This window comes from Apodemus sylvaticus, chromosome 1, assembly GCF_947179515.1.
Source record: "Apodemus sylvaticus chromosome 1, mApoSyl1.1, whole genome shotgun sequence".
In the NCBI taxonomy this organism is placed as follows: Eukaryota; Metazoa; Chordata; class Mammalia; order Rodentia; family Muridae; genus Apodemus; species Apodemus sylvaticus.
The window spans coordinates 60,392,856-60,418,679 of NC_067472.1; the positions used below are offsets into that span (position 1 = coordinate 60,392,856).

Genomic DNA, 25,824 nt, shown 5'->3' on the forward strand with positions numbered 1-25,824 from the left:
CAGCAGGCCAGGTGGCGCAGAGGTGTGTGTACTGAAGACCCACTGGGGAAGGAGAGAGTCTGTTTAAAATCCTGGTGGCTCTGACTGGGGATCCACAGAAGCACAGACCCTTTGGGTGGCAGCTCCTTCTTAACCACTACCCCAACTCTCTCAGGTTTGTTGGTCGGCCTGGCGACTACGTGTACATCTTCCGCTCTTTCCGGATGGAGGAGGTAACACATCACCCCACCCCCTTCCCAGCAGCCTTCTGCTTAGCTTCCTGTCCTCTGGGCTTCTGCACCACAGGGGGAATACTTCCTCACATCTTCACACATCCACATAGATTTATAATGTCATAGTTTCTTTTCCTGTCACTGTGATTAACACCCTGACGAAAGCAGCTTAAGGGAGAAAGGGTTAACTTCAGCTCACAGCTCTAGGGTGCAGGGGGCACATCATGGCATAGAAGTGAAAGCAGTGAGGGCTTGAAGCAGCTGGTCACATCACGTGGCCACAGACATGAAACAGAGGCATAAATTCTCGCGCTTGGTTCATGGTTTCCATTTACACAGTCCAGGATCCCAGTGGGGAAAAGTTAGCTGAGCACGACAGTCCACACCCACTATCTCAGCTGAAACCAGCCTGAGCCACACAGTGAGATTCCATCTCAAGGAAAGAAGGAGGGAGAGGGAAAGATGGAGAAGGAGTCATACCTAGTTTTATTGTTGATAATTTTTTGATTCAAATATTTGCATTTTTCATTTTATAAAGATTTGTTGATTTCTTAGTTATGTGTATACATGTGTGCCTTTTAAAAAAAGATTTATTTATTATATATAAGTACACTGTAGCTGTCTTCAGACACTGCAGAAGAGGCATCAGATCTCATTAAGGATGGTTGTGAGCCACCATGTGATTGCTGGGATTTGAACTTGGGACCTCTGGAAGAGCAGTCAGTGCTCTTAACTGCTGAGCCATCTCTCCAGCCCACATGTGTGCCTTCTTAAGTCTATGTACATCAAATATGTTCAGGTGCCTGCAGAGACAGGAGGGCATCAGATGGCCTGGAACTGGAGTTACAGCTGCTTAAAGAGCCGACTGATAACAGATGCTGGGAACCCAGATCCTTTACAAGAGCATTTAAATTAATATGGCAGTCATCTCCCCAGCCCCCTTTTTAGTCCTATTTTTAGTACATTTATTTTTTGTGTGTATGCATCCGTGGGCATGCTGCGGCACATGCATGGAGGCCAAAGGACAAGTTGCAGGAGTCAGGTCTCTCCTTCCACCTCAAGGTTTTCCAGAATTGAACTCAGGTCTTGAGGCTCAGTGATAAACACCCTTACCCACAGAGCCATCGCACCTGGCCTGCTTTTATCAGTGCATATTAATTACACATAATGGGACCCATTACATGTTCATACATATATGTAACACATTTTGATCATATCCACCCCTTGCTCCCTCATCTGCCCCCTTGGCCCCTCCCTTTCTCTTCCCCTTCATGTCTCTGTCTCTCTGTCTCTGTCTCTCACTTTCTCTTTCTCTCTCTGTCTCTCTCTCTCTCTCTCTCTCTCAGCTTCCTTTGGGCTACTTTCCATTTTGTTAGCCTTGACCATTTCCCTCTGTGGTTAAAATAAATTAAGAAGAAAGAGTAAACCTTAGCTGCATTCTCTTTAACCTTAGCATGGCAGCATCCACGTCTCTGTCCTTAGACCTAGTGCTGGGAACTGTTGGCTTCGGGCCCTGTCATCTTCTGACACAGACTCTGGTCCTGCAGGCTTGCTCCATTGCATCTGGGGCTGTCTGGGGCTCAGGTTTCCAGATTACCAGTCAACGTTTCCAGCCCACAAGAAAGCTCAGCTTATCAGAAAACTAGGGCTGAGGCTGGAGAGATGGGGCAGTGTTTTCTGTACAAGCCTGAGGACCTGAGTCTGGTCCCTAGCACCTGTGCAAAAGGCCACGGGGGCTGGAGAGACTGCCAAGTGGTTAAGGGTATCTGCTACTCTTGCAGAGGACCCCGGTTGATTCTTAGCGCCTACACTGTGGCTATCTATAAGTCCAGTCCCAGGGTATCTGATGCCCTTTTTCTACTTCCATAGGCATCAGGCACATACATACATGGTACACAGACACACATGCAAGCAAAGCACTCATGGATTAAAATAAAAATGTGAAAAAAACACAAAATAAAACAAGCTATATGGCTCCTGAGAAATGACTGACTCCTAAGACTGACCTCTGCCTTCCACATGCATGCATGCACACACATGTTCATGTCACACAGGCAGCGCGCGCGCACACACACACCATACCACACTAGAGAGGACACTGCACCTCCCTGAGAAGTGAAATGAGTCACGAAGGGATGAGCGGCAGGCACGGGATGATCCCAGTAGTGGAGGGTACCTACTTCAGTTATCTGACCAGGCACCCCAGGGCTTCCTCTACAGGTGTGGCGTTTACAGAAAGTCTGTGAAGTGTTCTTTGCATCTTGCATGGCATCCTCTTACGCTTGTGAGGCAAGCTCTTCACTGACTGAGCCAACACCCTATTCTTTTCTTTGGTCTAGCATAGCCTAGCTTGGCTTTGAACTAACATAGCTGAGTTTGACTTTGATTTCCCCTTCCCCGACTTCTACAGTGCTGGGATTATGGGTGTGTACCACCGTGCCTGGCTTCTTGGTGGCCCTCTCTGCATCACTCCAGATGCTGTCTCTCTCTAAATCTTTGTGTTCTCCTGAGGACACTGAACACTTCTTCCCAAAATAAAGTCTTATATTCTCAAGGTTTCAGAAGATGTAGATGTGAGCCACCCCCAGTGTGTGCATGTGCGTATGTGTGTGTGTGTGTGCGCGCGCGCGCGCGTGCATGTGCGCGCGCGCATGAGTGTGCATTTTCGTGTGCGTGTGCACGTGCGTATATGCATGTGTGTGCGTGTGCGTGTGCGTGTGCGTGTGTGTGTGTGTGTGTGTGTGTGTATGTGTGTGTGTGTGTGTGTGTGTGCATTGGAGGCGGGTAGAAGAGAATATCCGGTGTTGTCTTCCTCTTCCACTTTCCTCCTGAAGCCTTGCGATAGGGCCTCTCACTGAATCAGAAGCTCACTATCTATTGCAGCTAGGATGACTGCGCAGAGAGACCTTTGTGTCCTCTTGCCTCTGCCCCGGCCCCACAATGCTGAGATAACACACAACCACACTAGGTTTGGGATTCAGACTTGGATACTCATGCTTGCAAGCAAGTGCTCTTACCCACCCACCATCTCCCTGGCTCTGAACCTAATGTTTAAGAGACCATGAGTCACCTCACAAGTTGAGGGTCAGCCTCCCCCTACCCAGAGCCAGACTGGACCTACTGTGTGTACTCTCCTCTCTCCTGCAGTGTGCCCCGGGCGGCTGCCTCATGGAGCTCTGCATCCAGCTGAGCATCATCATGCTGGGCAAACAGCTCATCCAGAACAACCTCTTCGAGATCGGCATCCCGTGAGTGGTACCCACGGCGGGGGGTGGGGGGGGTGGGGGTGGGGGGGAATAGTCATGCGGGGGACATTCGGGTGGACTCTAGAAGTAGCCTCTATGACAGGTGAGGCATCAGCCTCTTTGGGGATAGGAAACCAGAGGTGAGAAAGATGAGGAGGAAACATGGAGCAAAAATTGCCCCGTTGTAGACAAGGAGACGTGGAGTCCCACCTTCAGGGTGCCGCACAGCCTGGCTGCATGCTGGCTGCTGAGTGGCAGAGTGTCTGCAGGGGTCAATCCCCTCATCTTGCTCCTCAGAGGTGCAGGTTCCCTGGAGCCAGGACCTTGGTGTACTGAGAAGAGGCCACAGAACAGCCCACACTTCCTGGTTGATAGGTGGCCTCCCATGGCAATAGGTGGCCTCTCACTCTCCCTGACCTTCAGCATCTTAGGAAACCAACAGAGCTGTGTTACTTCTGGGAGAAGGGCAGAGCTTTCAGTCCCCTTCCAACAGGCATCAAGCCGGGCATGGTGGCACATGCTTTTGTTCCCAGCATAAGAAAAGAAGAGAAGTGTGTTTGAGGCCAGCCTGGTCTACATAGTAAATTCGAGGCCAGCCAGGGCTAATAGTGAGACTCTGAATCAAAACAAAACAATAAAAAGGATGCCTCTTAGCTGGGCGGTGGTGGCGCACGCCTTTAATCCCAGCACTTAGGAGACAGAGGCAGGCAGATTTCTGAGTTCGAGACCAGCCTGGTCTACAGAGTGAGTTCCAGGGCAGCCAAGGCTACACAGAGAAACCCGTCTCGAAAAAGAAACAAACAAACAAACAAACAAAAACCAAACCAACCAACCAACAAACAAAAGGATGCCTCTTTCTGGACACTAACCAGTGGTTCTGACTTAGAGCAGTCAGGGACTTGTAACTCAGAGGTGCAGTGAGTGCATCCCCTACCCCTGGCTGCTTACTGACACAGCGCCCCCTGCAGGAAGATGAAAAAGTTCATCCGCTACCTGAAGCTGCGCAGGCAGAGCCCCTCTGACCGTGAGGAGTACCTGAAGCGGAAGCAGCGCTATGAGGTGGACTTCAACCTCGAACCCTTCGCCGGCCTCACACCTGAGTACATGGAAATGAGTGAGTAGTATCCCGGCCAGGGAGGGGCGGGGGGGGGGGAAGCACAGGCCATGGGGGATGCAGATCGGACAAAGACTATGGATCTCCGCACAGTGATTGATACCTGCCTGTGATCCCAGAACTTGGAGGCTGAAGCAGGATGCTCTTGAGTTTGAGGCCAGCCTGGGCTACATAGTGAGACCCAGTCTCAAAAAAACCAAAACAAACAGAAAAAGGGAAACCGATCTAGGGAGATGGCTGCGTTAGTAAATTACCTTATCAGCTCTAGAATGTAAGTTCAATCCCTGAATCCACATTTAAAAAAAAAAAAACGTATGGTGATGTGTGCTTGTAATCCCAGCATGGAGGAGGCACACAAGAGGTTCCCTGGGGCTCACTAGCCAGTCAGCCTAGCCTACCCTGCTTAATGTGTGCTAGTAAGACATGGGTGCCAAAAAAATAAAATGGACTGAGGAATGATGCAGGAAGTTGACCTCTGACCTTCACACAGGAAACAGACTACCAGGTTAGAAAGAGGGAAAGGGCTGTGGGCTGGGCTGGGCTGCCCATGACCTGACCCTCAGGGCCCCTCACCCTTTCATGGGTGTCAGGCAGAAGCAGGAGCAGGAGACGCCTGGCCTCGACTCTTGGCTCTAGGTTCTGTTCTTCCTCCGGGCTATAAACACTGTCCCTTTTCTTCCAAACTCACCTTCCAAAGGCCCAAGACAGGCAACACATGGTCACCTGCCATACACTGTGACGCACAAGGCCAAGCAACAATTCCTTCTCCCTCTACTTCCCTCAACAACAATACCAGCTCCACTGGAGGGCCCCAGCATTTGAGGTATCATAGCCATACCCCTTTAGAGTCCTTTTTCGGGTCTGTGACTTCTCTCTTCTTCCTGATCAGCAAGATACTTGTCTCTACTTGGGCTTGCTGTGACTCCAGCATGAAGCCAGTACTCGTAGGGAGGCCTGGGTAAGTCTCATTAACAGCCAGTATCCCTGCATGGAAGGATGCTGAGAGATGGGAAAAGCCAGGTGCGGCCTGTGTGGCCCTGGGGCCTCCCAGGCTCCCTTCTGTCCATCCAGGCCCTATGCTGTGCTCACACTGCACACACAGTTCCTGTAAGCATGTAGCTCAGAGCTACTGTGAGGCCTCTGCCTTTGTGGTACCTCTAGTGGAATGCTCTCCCTTAAATACCTACATGGATCCTTCCTTCCTTCCTTCCTTCCTTCCTTCCTTCCTTCCTTCCTTCCTTCCTTCCTTCCTCCCTCCCTTCCTTCCTTCCTTCCTTCCGGACTCTGGTTGTCCCCCAGTAAAAGTTTTCTCTGACCACAGTGGCTAAAAACATTAGTCCTCCATGTCTAGGACCCAACTCATCCTCTGGCCCCATTTGAAATCCAGCTGACACCATAAGTTGCCCCCCCTTTTCTATCTATCTCACAGAAGGATGGAGCCCTGTGGAGGGAAGACCTTTCCTTCCCACTCCTGACTGTCCCCCGACCCTAGAATGGGCCCAGTATACAGCAGACACTTGGTGCACGTCTGAGTATACAGCAGATGCTCATGCATGGTCACTGAACATTGGATGAGGAAACACAGAAGACTCAGCACAGGGGGCCTAGATTGGCGTGGCCTCAGCCACCATGGACAGGATTCGAACATGCAGTATCAGGCTTGCCCCAGGTCCTGGCAGGGGAGGGACTGCTCTGGATTCTGCATATCCACAGTGCTGAGAAGCAAGGCAGGCCTGGTATGTGGCCTCAGTACTCCTCAGCCTTGGCTTAGAGGACAGCGGTAAGCAGGTGAGCTCCAGCCGCAGCACAGTGGTCAGAACATTCTACCCCTATAAACACCCCCCAGCCACTCTCGTGTGGTTTTAAGCTGGTTGCTCCCAACTGGACTCATCTCACTCCAAGATTCAGGATAGTATGGGGGTGGGGAGCAAACAGGACTCCAGGCTCTCTTCTTCCCCTGTTCACCCCTCCTCCCCAGGGCCATGGCCAGTAGAGTCTGGGCACTGGTCCTCCCCAACCCCAAAGTCAGGCCTCTGCTCTCTGAGGAGGCTCTGAGAAACAAGATCCCACAAGGAAGCACCCTGGAGTTGACTGAGACATGGCCAATTGCCCTTCTACTGAGCTCCCACCTCAGGCTCCCATGATCCTCCAGGAATGAGATCTCAGGGACAGAGGTCTGTTATATGTCAAGTAGCTTACCCCAGCCCAGGGTGCACTCCTCGCCTGGCTCTCTCTCTGTCACATCAGCTGCCCTCTTGTCCTCCAGGAGAATCCAAGGCTAACACAGGAGCTCACAGATACAGACAGAGGGATATTCCACCCCAGCTTGAGCTCCAGGACCCTTTCCTCCCACTTCCCCTCTGTTTTCTTTTTCTCATTCCCTTCACAATGGGTGAGGCGGCGACATCACTCCGAAGTGGGAAAACCAAGGCTAGGGCTGTAGATCCATTGGTAGAGTGCGTGCCTAGCATGTGCAAGGTCCTGGGTTCAGTCCCCAGCATAAACCAGGAATGGTAGTGCTGGCCTGCACTGCAATCCCAGCCCCTGAGAAGCGGAAGACAGGACCATCAGAAGGTTAAGGCCATGTTTGGCTATATAGTAAATTGGAAGCCAACCTGGGCTACATGAGACCCTGTGTCAAAAAAAATTTTTAAGTGGGAAAGCCCACCTACAGCACCCTTGAGCCTGAGCCTCAGCAGTCATGGCCATGTGTACAGCTGTGGCACATGGCTGGTCCTGCTTCAGCATAACACCCGCCCCCCACACACACACACCTCCATTCTTCAGCAGGAGTATCCCATCGCACTGCCACATACTTTAGGGCCAAAGAGAGGTCACCAAGACATCTGGGAGACAGTTCCCACAGCCTCCTGCCCTGCTTACCCTGCTAACAATGGCCATACTCAGCCATCTGAGCACAGAGTGGCATTCTGTAGCTTCCTTGTTTACCCGCTGGCACAGCACCCTTGGACCAGGTCCTGCTATACAGCTCCTGGACCAGCTCTCCGACTCTCGGCCCTCTGGTGACCTTTTCCTGACCTGTTTCAACTCGAGTTGACTGTGGCTTCTAGGACTGAAGAAGCTCAGAGCTGGTGAAGAGCAGTATGCAACCTAGGGACAGAAGGCTGGGACAATCCAGAGGACAGATGTCCTCCCACTCTCCTAGGCCTGATGGAAGAGGAAAGGAGGGACTTTTGAGACAGTCATGGGAGCAGGCCTTCCTGACCCTAGGGAGATCTGGGCACAGGGCTGGACCGGGCCGGGCCATGCACGCACTTGGATCTGCCTATGAGCAGAGATTTCATAAGATCAGACCTGTGAACTTCAAGCATGCCTGTAACTCATGAGTCATACCAGGGTGAACATGGCCAGAGCATATTTATAGACAAGTATAAAAATTATACAGTGTAGAGCTGGCGAGATACCTCAGTACATGAAGTGCTCTCTGCGCACACATGAAGATATGAATTCAGTCCCCAGAACCCTTGTAAAAAGCCAAGGGTGGTGGTATGTAATCCTAGCACTGAGGAGGTAGAAACAGGAGGATCCCTGGGCAGTCAGTCTAGGCTACTATGAGCCCCAAGTCCCAATGAGAGAGTCTACTTAAAAAGAAAAAAAGAAAAAGGGTGAATGCCACCTGAAGACCAGTATTACAGTGTCTTCTGGTCTCCATGCACACATGTACACCCATGCAAATGTACACATACATACACAGACAAATGATAAATAATCCAGACATGATGGCACAGTGCCATACTTGGGAAGCTGGAGCAGGGGAACTGTCACAAGTTCAAGGCCAGCCATGTTGAATTCCAGATACAGAGACTTTGGTCTTCAGTTCCCTAGACCTGGGCAATGTCCAGGATGGTAGTGGCCCTCTCTGGAGAGGCCCCATGCACCTGCAGGCAGGCCCATGCAGGTGGGCTCCTTTGAGGCAGGGTACCATGCAGCCCTCGTGTGAATCATGCTGGGTGCAGGGCACCACACAGCTGCACGACTGACGATGTGCAGGGCGCTGTGCATTGTACAGGGCGCCCTGTGGTGTGCAAGGTGATGATGCACAGCTGCACTGCTGGCGGTGTGCAGGGCACGGTGCAGCAGCACTGCTGACGCTGCGTGCTCTCCCCGCAGTCATTCAGTTCGGCTTTGTCACCCTGTTTGTTGCATCCTTCCCTCTGGCTCCACTCTTCGCCCTGCTAAACAACATCATCGAGATCCGCCTGGATGCCAAAAAGTTTGTCACCGAGCTACGGAGGCCAGTAGCCATCAGAGCCAAAGACATCGGTAAGTGAGCTGGGAGACATCTCAGAGCATATGGGCAGGGGGCTGCTGCTCTTGAGAAGCTAGTGGGCTTCAGGCCTGTGTTCCCTACCAGGGCCTTCCTACCACCTTCCCAAGTGGTGCAAGATCTTGAATGTGTCCCACTGGGCCCCCAACCTCCAAGATGTGTCAGCTACCAATAACAAATGGGACTATCTGTCAGCTGTCTGCCTATCTCAGCCACCCACTGATGTAGGGCTCCCAGGCATAACCAATAATCTTGTGGTGTTGTGACATGACATTTTCATCCACAAAGTTCATGTTCCAGGGCAACACAACTGAGTTACAAAAAAAAAAAAAATTACACACACACACACTTACACCAAAAGTCATGTTTTAAGTAAATTTGTGATGGCTCTCTTGGGGTGCATCAGTCACACATGAGGGGACATTTTTCTCCATGCTTATTCCCAATACCCCATCCCCCAACACTGGGGTTCAACACATCCCCTTGAGCTAAAAGATAAACCAATGGAGACAGAGTATTAGCTGCTCAGCAGGCGTGCCCTGCCTCCTGTACACAATGCCCTCAGTGCTCATGGTAAAGAGAGTGGCTGGGGCTGGAGACAGAGTGCAGCAGTTAGGAGTACCGGCTGCTCTTACCGAGGACCTAACTTCATCTAACCAACGAACCCCATGTTAGGCATCTCACAATCTCCAGCTCCAGGGGATCCAACACCTTCTTCTGGCTTGTACCTGCACACACACAGAAAGAAAGAAAGAAAGGAAGGAAGGAAGGAAGGAAGGAAGGAAGGAAGGAAGGAAGGAAGGAAGGAAGGAAGGAAGGAAGGAAGGAAGGAAGGACCTTAAATGTTATTGGCAAGGGTACCTCCCATAGCCAAGGAGGTATAGTCTTGTCCTTGATGACTTACCCATGAAGTTCAAGGGCAGGTTGAAACTCAGTGTGGGACTGTGAACCCCGAGTCTCCCGGGTATGTGTTGTACATGGAGAACGGTAGGGAGAGAGGGGTACACAGCATTGCAATAGTCCAGGGCATCAGGGGAAGAGCACGCATCCCCCTGGTAGTGAGCTTGCCACCATCAGAGGCAGTTAAGGAGAGACACTGAGTATATCCAGGAAGAGTAGAGGACATAGAAGGCAGAGTTCAGAGAGCTCCAGATGTCATGCATACCTCAACCAAGTCAGTAAGGGCGGTGTCCTTCCTATCCTAAAGCGAGACCACTGTCCTTTAATCTGTCTCCTCTTGAACAGTCTCAGTGAGAAGAGCATCTCTGTACAGACTGAATCCCATGAGGGAAGCCATTGGTCACATACCCATATAGATTATAGTCCCATAGTGATAAGGGACCCTTGGGTTAGGTTCTGTGACCCAGAAAGGAGTTTATAAGACTGTTTGGGGTGGTATTGGCCTTTCTAAGAGTTTTCCCAGCCCCCTGCACATCCAAGTTATTCCATGGGGAGTAACCTAGGCAGCACCTTGGCAGATTCCACCCACACCTGTGGGAACCTCAGATGGCACCATCCACTCCATATTCTCTCTTGCTTCAGTTAGTGTCTCTCTAGGCTAGATGCTCTTTGGCCAGTCACTGGCTTCTGGCAGTATGGCCAGCTCCTGCCAGGGATAATCACATCTTCCAATCTTCCAGCCACCTCTGAGAAAAGGTGGCCTGGGCTTCGCTGTCACCTTGTGATCTTTTACAGTGAACCAAATGGACTTGCCATGGTCATAGTCAAGTACATCAACTACAGTGGCTTCATCTGTTTGGTTCTATAGCCTTACTCACATCTTTGCTATGAGCCTGTAGAAATATAGCCCCTGCCTCTGCCCCTGCCCGCAGCCCTGAGAGTGGCCTTGAAATATGGTACCAGATGAGGAGGAGTCAGAGCCAGGGCTCATGGGTGAGGCTCTCATGTTATGCCTGGACACTGTGGCTTCCTGATGCCAGCTCCTACCCAGGCAACTCAGACAATGCAAACAGACACCCAAGTGGGCCTGGATTCTGCCCACAGACTTCAAAAGTACTGAATTTCTCTAGACAAACTGGCCCTGTCAGCCCCCAGAGTCCCTTATTCTACCCCCATTGTGGTCATAGCATAAACCACACCCAGGTACGGCTAGACTGGTGACCTCGGAGCTATGAGAACCCTTCAGGAGCTCTTGGCTTACCTCAGCTTTGGGGCACAACTGTTCTCAGTGGAAGGCCAAATCCAGCCAGTTTCCCTTCTATTCTTACAATGTAAAAGCCATTCTCCAGAGGGCTGATATAGAACCCGCCCTAGGCCACATCTGAGCAGCAGAATGGGCACCCCACACCCTGCTCTAAGACAAGTCCAGAGATGTGTCTATTGCAGAATTCTCCTGGAACGTTCTACCTGTTGGGTCCTTGGAGAAACCTTGGAAGAAGCCTGGGCAAAGTCTAAGTTCCACTGCCCAGAAAGCCGGAGCCCCTTGGCTCATAAATGAACAGAGGGTCAAATTTGTGACCCCTGTACTGAATGCTGGTGGCCCAAGGGGAACTTGGGCTCTCTTAGGTAATTTTTAGAAACTCTTCAGTTTACTGTCCCATAGCTGGAAAGGAAGAAAAGCATATGGCCACACTGTCCCCTGTTGAGTTCACAAAATGCCCCCACTGGAATTCCCAGTGTATGTGCCACTATTTGGTGAATTCTGCTTCAGGACAGAGGCTGGCTATCCCTAGAGGGAAACCCACCAAGGCAAACAGGGTATGTGGGTGGCCTCCTGGCTTCCCTGTCCTCCCCACCCCCATGGGGCTCCTGGTGTGCCCTCAGAGTTCTCCCCGCAGGCTCCTTGCTTTTTCCCAGGCCTCACGGATCAGCGGCTGCTTCCTGGTTCCTGCCGAGCTGGTTGGAGGCGTGATCTGCCTTTCACGTGCTTGATTGCGGCCTCCTGTGCTGTAACCTTTTGCTCAAAGGGGCTTTTGTCTTCCTCCTCTGATCCGTGCAGAGCCTCTGGGACAGTGTTCCCAGGGGACAGGAGACCCAGTGGCGCCGGTGGCCTGCATCCCCACAGACCCTGGCTAGTAGCAGCTGTGCTCCTGACTATAGAAGCCTTTATCACTGGGGCCTCTTGGGAGGAATGCTCTATTGGACGCCAACACCGTGCATGTAGGGGACCCCAGAATGCAGGTTTTCAGGCAGTAATGACTCCCTTCTCGATACTGCATGTAGAAGCCCTAGCCAGTGGTCCCAGCACTGAGGTGAGTGGCTGCCACACTCCATAGAGCACCTGGCCTGCCCAGCATGCTTCCTTGTCAAGCTATTGGAAATGGGCTTTAGAGTCCTCTGGAGTGGCAGAGGACGAGGAGAGGAAGAAGGAGAAAAGCAGCCACATGTAATGGTACACACCCCCCCCCCAATCCCATCACTCAGGAGACAGAAGCAAGAGGCTGCTTCTGTCAGACATTCAAGGCTGCTCTGGGCTCCCCATCTCAGGTTCAAGGTAGCCTGAGCTACGTGAGAGCCTGTCTCCAAAAATAATAAATAAAGTAAAAATAGACTTTAGCCAGCTGTTCTGGCACATGCTTTTGATTCCAACAGGAAACAGAGGCAGGTGGATCTCTGTGAGTTCCAGGTCAGCTAAATCTAACACAGTGAGACCCTGTCTAAAACAATCAAAGAAGAAGAAGGGAAAGGAAGAACTTTCCCCTCCCATTCTGACTGGGGTTCTGAGATTAAAGTACATTGCAGAATTTTCAGTCACCCGGCAATTCTATGCCTGGCTTGTGCCTAGAAAACTGGAAACAAATGCTCAAATAAAAACATATCTATAGATCAAGCATAGCTATGCTTGTAAATCCAAACTCACTCAGGAGGAGGAGGCAGAAGGATTGCTGCATGTTTGAGGTCAGCCCAAGCTACATAATGAGTTCCAGGCCAGAACCTGGGCTATAGAGCAAGATCCTGTCTCAAAAATTAGATCTTTGTATTAAGTTAATAAAATAAGCTTCAATGTGAGTTTTGCCAGTTGTGAAAGACAGCAGTGGAAGAGTATGTTGGAGGCCATCCTGAACTGCACCTTTGCTTGGCGAGGGCTTTGGCCTAGGTAAGCGCTTGCCTATCATGCACAATGGCCTGAGTTTGAGCCCCCAGCACTGCATAGCTCAGATGAGATGGCACATACCTGTAATCCTAGTACTTGGGACATAGAAGCATGAAGATCGGGAGTTCAAAACCACCCTTGGCTCACGGGCTCATAGTAAGCTAATCTGAGCCACATGAGACGGAGAGAGAAGGGGGGTTACAGAAAAAGGAAGGAAGAAAGGAAGGGAGGAAGGAAGGAAGGAAGGAAGGAAAGAAGGAAGGCAGGAGCTAAAGCAGCAAGAAGTGCCTGGTGGCTCCAAGAGGTGGCATCAGGGACTCCCTGTATGTAGGGAAGAGATGTGGTCAGGCAACCTGCAGGAGCTCAGCCACAGGATCCCCATAGGAAATATGACCTATTTTCCCACTGTCCCCCACTCTGGTCACCAAGCCTGGGAAAAAGGAGTGTTTACCTCCTTGGCCATCTCACCATCCCCCCAGTTTTTAGGAGTGTACGGCCAACAGGCCTGCCTCTTTGTGTCTTCTCCTCTGGTTTTTGTTTTTTGGGGTTTGTTTGTTTGTTTGTTTCTGAAAAGACTTTGCACACTCCTGCAGCCCGTCAACAAATGCCTAATAGCCATGTTATGTGAGGTTCAGGAAACACAAGAATGCATAGGCCACAGCCTGCTCTGAGTCTACAGAACAGCTCTCATTGCCTGAAGCATAAGAGACCAGACATGAAGCGCTCCCACGGGGACTGAAATATATTTGTAATGACCCAACAGGGCCACCCTCCCCTCCTAGTGACCTTGCTGGCTCCCTCATGACTATGGGATTTTCAACATGTGGCATCTATCTGTCTGCCTAACACTTCTGCTAGCAGGAAGTGAGACAGAACCACCATCATCACAGGAGTCTCATCGCTGTGAGGGAGACTGTTTTAACCTGGGATCATCTCTGGCTGGGGCAGGAGTATGTACCTAACACATGCACACTGCTGTAGCCTTGGCTGCTAGGATGCCCAGGGCTGAATACCTGCTGGCCTCTGGGCCACCAGCGTGAAGCTCAAAATTGAGGGCTTAGAGGCTGCCACGCTGTTCCTAGATAGGGAGCTCAGCATGTAGCAATGAGTCATATGCCACTCTTGGAACAAAACGCCCGCCATAATTTCCCCAAGGATAGACATGGTCAGATCCACCCCAGGTGACTTCTGAGAAGGGCTGTCAGACCTGGGAGCCAGTATTGGGAGTGACATATAGACGGGACATGCTCTTGGCCTAAGGGAGTGCATTTCAGGATAGGCCCCCTGGGTGCACACCCAACCTCAGGGGTGAAGTCTGGGCTAGGGCATGCAGGGCAGGGACCCCCTGTAGGAATCTTAGCCTTAAGGCCCCAACCAGCCCCTCTCCTCCTTCCTGGGCCTTGTTCCTTCTCTTTTCTAGTGAAAGAGCCGAGGAGCAAGGTCCCACCACACTAGGTATAGACCTTCTGTCCATCTGGGATGACAGGAGTGGAAGCCAGGCCCTTTCCAAGCACAGGGGTTGGCTGCATACTGCTGTGCATCACTCCTGATGAAGATCCCAGCCTCACCAGCCAGGATGCCCTAGCCACAGCTGCTCAAGCCCTGGAGCTGAAGCCAAGTTACTGGCTGTAGGAAAGGGATCTTCCTGCACTGAGCACCTACAGACGGGTTCACAGGGAAGGTCCAGGGTCACTAGGGACCAAGCTACCTAACAGACACCCTGTCAGGCATTAGGTTGCTCCTAGATGACCCATAAGGTGACACAGCAACACAGTGCAGCCAAGGGCACTGGCAGTTCCTGGGCTCCTTCTGTGCCTTCCTCATCATTGCTGGGGGTGGCCCTCTATCTGCCTCAGTGCCTGCAAGGTTGGGCCCACCCAGGCACTGCCTGGGCACCACAGACCATACACCTGACCACAGGCGCTCCCATCTGCTTCTCCTCTAGGCATCTGGTATAACATTCTCAGAGGTGTCGGGAAGCTGGCTGTCATCATTAATGTAAGTGTTGGGAGTGGGGATCCTGGCTGGGCAGTGAGACCACCCCAGCTGCTGGGAGGGATGTCTCTCTTTACAAACCTCCCTTGAACGCTAGGGCTGTGATTCCTAGGTATCGTGCTTGTGTAACATGCATGGGGCCTGAGTTTCATCCCTGTCATTGAATAAACCCAGCGAGCTAGATCACACCTCTTCTTCCGGCACTAGGGGTGGCAGGGGTGGTGGGAACAGAAGGATCTGAAGTTCAGAGTCATCCTCAGCCTCATAGAAAGTTCAAGTCTAGCCTAGGATACATAAGATCATGTCTCCAAACAAATTTAAAAAAACAAAAAACAAAACAAAACAAAAAAAGGTTGTAACACTAACATAGCTGAGAAGGGAGAGACAAGCTAGCACCCCGATCTCCATCAATCCCAGCATTACACTCCCGCCCGGCTTTCTTCCCAGCCCATGACCATGTCTTCCCAGGTCATGGTAAGTGCCACCCTCAGGTCAGCCCTTGGCCCTTGGCCACTGTGGTCCTCACAGGTGCCATATAATTGCAGCAAAGCGTAAGGCTGGCTCAGAAGTGTGGGAACCACAGGTGAACCACTGTAGTGTTCTTACAATCTTCTGCCTCTCCATCCACCAACTAAGCCCCCATATGAGACCCTGTGCACACAGGAAGTAGGGGCTGCTCCCAGAACAGTAACAGGCCCAGGGTGTCCGATGCAGAGGCACCTAGAATCCAGCCCCTACCAGGCATAGGGATAATATTTGAGCTACTAGGACCCTCCAAACTCTACCCTGTTCTCCCTTCCTACCAACTGCCTCCTTCTCCAATGAAAGCCTTGAGAGCCCTTGTTAAAGGAACTGAGAAGGCCAATTCGATGTCTAGGCTTCACTCTGGGAGAGTGACAGTAGGGTCCAAAATGAAGATGTCCCAGCGTACAGCCCATGTGAAGCCAGGGCACACATGAGACATCTCATGAGGACAGCTGCAACCATGTTAGGTGCCCCCAGAATATTCGAAAGCCTCTGTATTCTTGCCACATACCAAACTATTACTGCACACAGCTGGAGGAGGTACGGCTGGCAAGCACCGTGTTACAGCTAGCCCAGGCACGGAGAGGGCAGGTGACATAGCCCAGGCCGTACAGCCACCAGAAGCTGCTGGGCTTCAGGCCCCTGCATGAAGTCACTGCAGAAACAGTTCTGTCTTCGAGGTGGGCAGAAACTTTAAAGTTTGCAGCTTCCTTCTTTGGACTCTCAAGTTTCCCTAGCAAGCCCAGGAGGTGAGGTCTGTGCCCAGTGGCCACAGTCAACCAGTTGATCAAGAACAGAAGGATGACAGAGAGGTTGGGAGCTTCACCCAGAGCCACATAGCCTGTGAAGTGTAGCCCACTGTCCCTGCGGTCCCTGCCTAAGGATGATCGCCACCATAGACGTTCAGGCTCCTGTAAGCTATAGAATAGGACTGGAACTGCCTGGCCTTTCGCTCCCTCATGAGGCTCCCCTGCTCCGCCGTGCCCTGTCTTACGCTGGACCCATGCTCACTCCTTTCCCCTCGCAGGCCTTTGTGATCTCCTTCACGTCTGACTTTATCCCTCGCCTGGTGTACCTCTACATGTACAGTCAGAACGGGACCATGCACGGCTTCGTCAACCACACGCTCTCCTCCTTCAATGTCAGCGACTTCCAGAATGGCACAGCGCCCAATGACCCACTGGACCTGGGCTATGAGGTTCAGATCTGCAGGTACTGCCTTTGTGCCTCCCTCGGAAGAGAGCCCCTTGCAGAGAAAACCGGGGAAGGCCAAGGAGGAGCCAGGCTTCTTCAGGGGCAGGACTCAATGAGTACTTACACATAATTTGTAAAATGCCTACAGGGGTAGCGCACGCCTGCAACCCCACTCTCAGAGCCTGAGGCAGGAGGATTGCTATGAGTTTGAAGCCAACCTGGACTACATGTAGTATACTGGGAGGTGAAAACAAAAGATTGGAAGTTCAAGGCCCTCCTCAGCTACATATTGAGATTGAGGCCAGCCTGTGCTACATCAGATCTTGTCTCAAACAACAACATGGGCTGGAGAGATGGCTTAACAGTTAGTAGCACTTGTTGTTCTGAAGAGTCCAGGAACCTACAAGGTTATTCATAACCATCTGTAACTCCTGGCCTCCATGGGTAGTAGACTAGTAGACATTCATGTGGTATACAAATATTCATATACATAAAATAAGTATACACACACACATTTTATATATATATATATATATATATATATATATATATATATATACACACACACACACACACACTTCTTTTCAAGCAAAGTTTGTAGCTCACTATGTAGCCCTGGCTAGCCTAGATTTTAGGTAGCCCCAAATTCAGAGGCCTGCTTGCCTCTGTGTCCCAAGTCTAAAGCCAGACTGCAGAACTTAAGCCAGACTTCTGGGATTAAAAGAGTTCACTGCCCAGCTGAGGCCTGCTTTTAATGACAAATGAATAAAATGCGGCCGACTGGCAGGGCGGGGCAGAGAGCTCTCACTGTCTCTGGAGGTTTTACACATGACCTGTTCCCTGGAAGCCAACAGATGCCTTAGCATATGCTCTGGTGTGAGCATGGGTTATCTCTGAAGAGTCCCACAGGGGACGCGCCTCCTCAGGGTAGCAGAGGAGAGGCACCTTTAAGAGGTGGGGCCTCACACTGTACCCCAATACTGAGGAGATGGAAGCAGGAGAATCAGGAGTTCGAGGCTATATATTGAATTTGAGGCACCTAGGCTAATGAGACCCTATCTCAAATAAATGGATAAATAAATAAGTTTATATATTTATAAATGTATTATATATTTGTTATATAGGAATAAATAAGTTACAAATAATAAACTTATTTACTTATTCATCTAGTTGGCCTCAGGCTATTACAAGGAAAAAGAGTGGGGAAAGAAAAAGAAATACCATTTCTATGTATTTTGTGCTAGGGGATATAGCAGCAGCTACCCTGGGACCTTCTTCAGAGGCCCCCTCAAATAAAAAGCTGAGGTAGAAGCTCAGGGCAGGTTTTGAGAGGAGACACTGGATGATGTCCCTGTCTGAATACCCTCTGCCTCCACGCAGTCCCAGACAGAAATCTCCAGCCCAGGGGACCCTCCCAAGTTAAAAACACAGGTCACCTCAGAAGCATGTTGCTCTCCACCCCCAACTCCTTTGCCAAGCATCTCTGCAGATCACCCTGTTTGTCCCAAGGTCTCCGGGTACTCAACCTGGAGTAAGAGGCTCCGCCCCCTGTCTAACCAAGGAAAGGACCAAATTCAGAGTGGATTTCCTCTGGTGTTGGTAGCTTTTGCTCCCTGTAGAGACATAATTTCGTTCATGGAGTTATGGGTCCGCTTGGGTACCTGTGTGCACTGTGACCAGCAGCTCTGTTGGTCATTCCTGGGGAACCAATAACGGTTCCCTAGGGAGACAACTCGGTATTGGGGAGAAAAGGGGAGGGGAAGGAGGAAGAGGAGCCGCCACTCGGCGGTATCAAGGTACACAGATCAGGGATCCCCCTCAAAATCCAACCTCGCATTGCACAGCAACACTGCAGGGCAGCCAGCACGGCTGAAAGTGCCGTCACCCAGGGCTCCATCCAACACTACAGAGTTCAGGGAGCATCACTAGGAGAAGACAGAAATCGCTCATATTAACCGGGTGTGGTGGCGCACACCTGTAATCCCAGCACTTGGGAGGCAGAGGCAGGCAGATTTCTGAGTTTGAGGCCAGCCTGGTCTACAGAGTGAGTTCCAGGAGAGCCAGGAATACACAGAGAAACCCTGTCTCAAAAAACAACAAATAAACAAACAAACAAAAAATCGCTCATGTTTCTGCACACATGTACAGAGGATTCCAGGCCAATCTTGGGAAGCAGATCTCCAAGAACACAAGGCCCAAACACCACCTATGTTCCTGCTGATTTGGTCTTGTGAAATCAGAGGCTCTGGTCCCCAGCTCCAGCCACTGTCCAACCAGACTTCCCACCACCCAGATCACAATCCTGTAGGCACCTTGAGCTCCCCACATATACACCAGAGACGCCCACCCCAGCCACCTCCCAAAGCTGGAGCCCAAGCGAGCCCAGAGAATAGCAGAAGCAGTAGCTAGGACCTGGGGTCCCTACAGGCCCCTGTTTATTTCTGCACTAAAGCAAGCACATCCCAGGTCAGCCCCATCCGCCCTGAGAGAACATTTCTTCTCCCCATGGGGGCTGGAGGGGGGCTGATTAGTAAAGCTAAGTAAGAGAAGGAAACACATCTTCTAGAGGTCACTATGGCTGTGGAGATAGTACCTAAAGAGCCACAGAAAGAGCTTTTAGGAATGCCTGAGATTTCCAGGTGACCCAAGGTTTTGAAGGAAAAGGAGGAACAGACAATTGTGGTAACACGGGGAACGCTGGCTGCTTGTTCCTGTCAGAGTGATGGCACAACCACTGCTCAGCACCTGCCACTGTCCCCAGCTAGTCCCATCTGGGGAGCTGGTAAGTTCTATGGCAAACAGGCCCTAGAGACTCCTGTCCAACCCCCTCCCTGAGCAAAAGGCCCATCTGCTGTGTTCTTACCTGTGTGTCCTCTGGGATGGGGTCAGGCACGCGGTAGCTATGGACAGATGCGTATGACACAAATGAGTGAGGGAATGCTCGGGCTGAGGCCTAGCGAGGCCAATCACGTGCTCAGGGACAACACAGCGGGTTGACAGGAAGTCAGCTGAGCATCAGGGTTGTATTTCTGGGGCCAGGTGCCTCTTCCTGTGCTCCCTTCCTCGGCTTCAGCCGTCAGTGACCAGCTGGGTATATCCCAGCTGCTATAGAGACCCTGTCCCTGACTTTGGGAATTATATTATATTAGTTATGGATGTCACTCGATACTGTGACAGAATACCTGACAAAAGGCAACTTAAGGAAGGAAAGGTCTGTTCTGGCTCACAGTCTGAGAGAAGTCAAGCCAGCAGGGTGTGAGGCAGCTGGTCATATTGTATCCACAGTCAGGAAACAGAGAACTAGGAAGGCTTGCTGTTTTCCTTTAATTCAGCCCAGGACTCCAATGGGAGGTCTCCGCCCACATGGGAGTCTCCGCCCACGTGGGAGTCTTCGCCCACATGGGAGCCCCCCCACTCCCTTAACCCACTCTCCTCCCACATTCCATGTAGGACTTCCCACCTTAGTTAAACTACCCTGGAAACACCCTCACACCTGCCCAGAGGTCCATGGCTATTCTATTACATTTGTTTGCTTTTTGTTTGTTTGTTTGTTTGTTTGGTGGGTGGGTGGGTGGGTGGGAGGGTGGGTGCCTATGTAGTGTGGTGCACATGGAGGGCAGAGGGCAACTTTCAGGAGTCAGTTCTCTCTCTCTACCATGTAAGTCCTAGGAATTAAATTCAGTTAGTCAGGTTTGGTAACACCTTCTTTATCACTGAGTCATCTCCCCAACCCTCCATGGTGATTCTAAATCTTGTCAAGTAGACAATCAAGATCAGCTATGTGGGCTAAGTGACTAAGAGACTGGCTATTCTTCCAGAGGACAGGAGTTCAGATCCTATAACACACATCTGGAAACTTACACCGCCTGTAATACCACCTCCCTTCTAGCCTCTGAGAACACTGCATGCGCATTCATAGATACACATACACACGAAATTAAATGCAAATGAAAAGATTATCATCCTTTGTTAACTTGACACCAAACACATCATTTTAAATCAGGACGTCCTGCCCCTGGCCTTAAAGGCTCAGATCCATTCATAACACACACACTCAGCAGCTAGTCTGTCTCAAAAAGTCCTTGGAGCCTTAACACTTCTAAAATTGTTCAAAGTCCCTTGTGTCTGTTTTATGACAAGCCCCTGGGCTCTGGCCACCCCATCCAACATGGAGGAATTTTCTAGGCAGAGAGCGGTCCAATCCTGCAGCCAGCCGCAAAGCTGTCTCAGTCCTGAAGCTTCTTTCGAGAGCCCAAGATGCACTCGACCTGCCCGTGACTCCCCGTGCCTTTTGCAGGTATAAAGATTACCGGGAGCCCCCATGGTCAGAACACAAGTATGACATTTCCAAAGACTTTTGGGCTGTCCTGGCCGCCCGGCTGGCATTTGTCATTGTCTTCCAGGTATGTGTGTGTTGGGGATGTCTGTCTTCAGAAGGTGGAGGGACAGCACTTGGGAAGTGCTGACACTGGAGGGGAGCTGACAGTGGCAGGAGATGTCACCCCGGACTCTGAGGAGGACGCTGACCCACCTGAACCTGAGTAGTCATAGAAAAGTCAAAGAAAGGGTCACCTGGTGAGAGCTATAAGATCCACTGAGCAGACTTGCAGGAAGGGGAAGCCAGTCTCTGTCCCTGCTTGTCTCCCTCTGGGTCTCTGTGGCAGGCCAGGGCAAGTTCAGACTAGAGGCAGCAGCTCTCAGATAACTCCAGACACACACACCCCGACCTCCTCAGCTAGCAGCACCTACTATGGGCTGCACTTACACACGCACACACACACACACAAAACCTACACACCACATACACACACCCTATACACCACACACACATACAAAACCTACACTACACACACGCACACCCTATATACCACACACACACACACACACACACACACACACACACACACACACTGATTGAAGGGCCAGAGAGGAATTACTGACGGGGGCCCATGTGTGCTGCCTGGGCCATGTCCCTGCACATGCCTCTGGCATCAGAGAAATCTATGCCAGAGAGACTGAATACTCAGAGCTGGGAAAGTCCAAGACCAGGCCCTCCCTGTTAATCTCCTGACATGCCCTCCCTTACTGGGCTTACAGCCTTCTAGTCCCCTTTCGCTGAAATGGTTGCAGAAGGCATTGGGCTAGGATTATGGTAATGCCCTAGTTCCTTCTCTATTGCTGTGATCCATACCAGGGCCAAAACCAACTTGGGGAAGACTTTGTGACTTCATCTCTGTGGGGAGTCAAGACAGAAACTGGAGGAGGAGCCACGGAGGGTGCTTGCTCCCCATGTTTTGCTGGGCTTGTTTTTTCTATAGCCCAGGCCCGCCTGCCCAGGGATGGCTCCTTCCACAGTGGGGTAGACCCTTTCACATTTCACAGTTATCTGTCAAGAAAATGCCCCATATAAAGAGGTGGCTCAGCTGTTCAGAGCACCGACTGTTCTTCCAAAGGACCTGGGTTCGACTCCCAGCACCCATATGGTAGCCCACAACCATCTGTAACTCGAGGCCCAGGACATTCAATGCCCTGAGCACCAGGCACGTTCAAAGTGCACAGACATACACTCAAGAAAAACACTCAAATACATTAGATAAACATAACTTTAAAAAAAAATATGGAACAAAGAAAATGTGCTTCAGGCTTGCATACAGGCCAGTCTGGTGAAGGCCTTTTCTTATTTAAGGTTTCCTCTTACCCGATGACTGTATTTGTTAAACTGGCAGAAAACTACCCAGTACAGATTAGGGCTACTGAGCTCTTGGACAGTGGTTCTCAACTTTCCTAATGCTGCATGCAGCCCTTTAATACAGTTCCTCATGCTGTGACCCCCAACCATAAAATCACTTTATTGCAATTTCATTACTGTGATTTTTGTACTGTTAGATTTGTAATATAAATACCTAATAAGCAGGATATCTGATATGTGGGCCCTCCCCATGGAGTCTCCACCCACAGGCTGAGGATGCTGCTCCAGGCTAAGGGGACAGCACACAGGCAGGGCTGTGGTGGAGAGGGTTTGCACTGAGGACGGTTCTGCCTGCCCCAGCAAATACACACTGCCCCAGCCCAGATCATAACAAGCCCATAGCATCTTAAATGGCTGGTCACTGACTTCCACAACCAGGCTGGAAAAAAGGAAATAAGCAGGTTCCTAGCCGTGCCACAGTCCAAAGCTGGGAGCACAGCTAGGAGAGTCACCTTTGAACAAAGGCCAATCAATCACCCATGTTCAGGTGCCAACAAATGCACCTCAAACTCTGAAGAATCAGCATTTTCTTGACAACTTAGTTCAGATTCCTCAAGTAAGCCAACAGGGGGGCAGTGGAGCGCCAAGAACCGGCTTCATCCCCAGCTTCTCATACAGAAAAAGAAAATCCCAGGCCTCCAAGGGCTGCACCTCCTCGTCCCGTTTATACCTTCTGGGAAACTGAGGCCTAGAGGAAATGGAGATGTACACAGGGACAGAGGGTAAAGGGATGGGCCACATGGAACAGGTAGACAGGAGGTAGTGTATAGGTGGGAATGCATTGGTGAGGATGTGTAAATGGGTACACAGGGGGGATGCATAGGTGAGAGTACCCAGGTGGGGAGCACAGGTACATAGGTGGGAGTACACAGGTGAGGATATGCAGGTGGTTGCATGGCGGGAGTACACAGGTAAGGGTGGACAGGTGGGGTACACAGGGGAGAAAAGTAGGTGAAGCTGTGTGAGTCGGGTACACAGGTCCCAGACACCTCCGGCCCCACCCCAATCACTGTTCTCCCTGCAGAACCTGGTGATGTTCATGAGTGACTTTGTGGACTGGGTGATCCCGGATATCCCCAAAGACATCAGCCAGCAGATCCACAAGGAGAAGGTCCTCATGGTGGAGTTGTTCATGCGTGAGGAGCAGGGCAAGCAGCAGCTACTGGACACATGGATGGAGAAGGAGAAGCCAAGGGATGTGCCTTGTAACAACCATAGCCCCACAGCCCACCCAGAGGCAGGTGATGGCAGCCCGGTCCCCAGCTACGAGTACCATGGGGGCGCGCTGTAGCCATGATGTCAGGCCAGCGGGCCAGCAGGCTTCTGACCATCACCAAGTGACCACTCGGTTTCCTCCAGAGTCAGCACTTTTAGCCCCACCAGGGCCTGTGGCTCTTGTGTCGTCTGGATGTGTGGAGGGCCACTCTGATGCAACAACGGTCTTCTTTTTTCTTTCTGTTTCTTCTCATTTTTGCACAAGGCCATTATGCAGGGAAGTTTTTATCTTTAGTATCCAATGCCAAGGACGACTGGTGGCGGGAATGAACAGGGCGAGGCATGTTCCACGGACCTCTGGGGGACATGGAGGCCCCTGCAGTGGGAAGGAGCCGAGGTCCAGAGTCAGCATCCTTAGGCTGACAGATGCCCTGGGATAGATGCAGAATGGTATCCAGGAACCTGCTGACATTTCGCAGAAGGATGAACAACTCAAACTCAGATTCCCAAAGATGTCACCTGCTCTAGTTGGACAAGCTGGAAGACTCCACTGTCCTTCCTTCTGGGAGCTCAGAAGTTCAGACCCGGGGTCAGAAACAGAGGTGCCTGGCAACCAACACAGCACACACACACACATGGTGGTTTCACATTGTGCTCCAGTAATGGAGGAATACAGGGCCCCCCCCCCAGTTGTCCAGTGCCCTTGGTGTCCCTGGCAGGCTCTATACCAGCCACTCAAGGGCCCCTCACATGAGGCTGATGTCTTCCTTGTGAGACAAGCTGTAGTGACAGGCAGGGCATCTCTAAACAGTCTGGAGGGCTTCACCAAGCCCAGGGTTCATTTTTCGCTTTTTAGACCATCTATTGGTTTTTGTCTAAAAATCAATAATGTGATGGATTCGAGGGATTTTCTTTCTGTAGCTCAAGGTGGAAGGAGTTTGTTTCATTAGTTAACCAAATACTGAGAGGAAATTAAAATATCATTACTACCAAAGATTTTTCTCAATAAAAGCTTCTATTTTGGTAACACACCTATATTTTCACTCTTGGGGATATGAGATTCTCAGCACTTACCATTGTAATAGCTTCTAAAACAAGCCTCGTGGGCCAGCTTCATTTGATGTGCTAGCCAGCTATGCAAGGCCTCTTGGCACGGTTGCCAGAAGTGTCTCGCCCACGCTGGAAAGGGCAACTCCCTACACTGGTCTTAGAGCAAAGCAGACAGTCCTGTAGTTGGCAGCTGGGGTCCAAGTCAGCTGGCAGAGGTTTTCACTGTTTGCTAAAATCATGAGACCTGATGCTTCTATTTTCTCTTGTGCAGTGACGTGGTTTCCAATGATGTTTTGTATATAGCTACTGTATCCAAAATTAGATAATTACCAAAAATTCTTTTACAGAAACCATTTTTTTTAAAAAAAACAAAACAAAACTGAATGTATACACACCCACAGGAGACTGTGGCTGAGCGTTCATCAAAATAAATCTGAATACACAACCCTGGCCTCTCCTGACTGTTCTTCTCCCCACCTGCCCCTATGCCCAAGGTCTCTGATGAGCCCTGTGCTTAATATAGCGATTTGAAAATGACCAACCTGAGAACATTCAACAACATTCATTTCTTCTGTGGTGGGTGTCTGAGTTGCTCTAGATGGTCCTGGGATGAGGTCTCCCTGTGCTGTGTGCATGCGTTGTGCACATGTTTGTGTATACTCATGGTGCTCATGTGTGTCTGCATGTGTTTGTCTCCATGTTCATGTCTGTGTGTGCGCATACACATGTGTACCTGTGCACAAGCACACATGTGTGTGTGCACAGGTGTGTGAGTATGAGGGGTGTGCGTGCGCACATGCGTGTGTGTGTGTGTGTGTGTGTGTGTGTGTGTGTGTGCGCGCACAGGTGTGTGAGTATGTGTGTGGTGTGGGGGGTGTGGGGGGTGTGTGAGTGCACAGGTGTGTGAGTATGTGGGGGGGTACGCGCGCGCACACACGTGTGTGTGTGTGAGTATGTGGGTGTAGGTGTGGGGGGTGTGGGGCGTGTGTGGGGTGTGTGGTGATGTGGGGGGGTGAGGGGTGTGGGTGTGGGGGTGTGTGAGGGGGATGTGTGGTGATGTGGGGGGGGTGTGAGGGGTGTGGGGGTGTGTGGGGTGTGTGTGAGTATGTGGGGGTGTGGGGTGTGTGTGTATGCTGATACTCTTTGGAAGCACCTTGTGTTGCTATGTCTCACACTTCCACAC

General features: G+C 51.0%; 1 protein-coding gene across 5 annotated transcripts in view; it reads left to right on the top strand.

The window, feature by feature from the left end:
* Positions 1 to 25,086, top strand: part of Ano1 (anoctamin 1) — a 153,252-nt gene extending 128,166 nt beyond the window's left edge. For all 5 annotated transcript variants that reach the window (XM_052194265.1, XM_052194270.1, XM_052194276.1 and 2 more), the window contains 8 exons: positions 155 to 212; positions 3,360 to 3,460; positions 4,426 to 4,571; positions 8,703 to 8,855; positions 14,859 to 14,911; positions 16,461 to 16,645; positions 20,925 to 21,030; positions 23,401 to 25,086. In XM_052194265.1, the coding sequence (XP_052050225.1) occupies positions 155 to 212; positions 3,360 to 3,460; positions 4,426 to 4,571; positions 8,703 to 8,855; positions 14,859 to 14,911; positions 16,461 to 16,645; positions 20,925 to 21,030; positions 23,401 to 23,667 (1,069 nt within the window). In that variant the 3' untranslated portion in view covers positions 23,668 to 25,086. The remainder of the gene's footprint in view (positions 1 to 154; positions 213 to 3,359; positions 3,461 to 4,425; positions 4,572 to 8,702; positions 8,856 to 14,858; positions 14,912 to 16,460; positions 16,646 to 20,924; positions 21,031 to 23,400) is intronic.
* Positions 25,087 to 25,824: the final 738 nt, after the last annotated feature.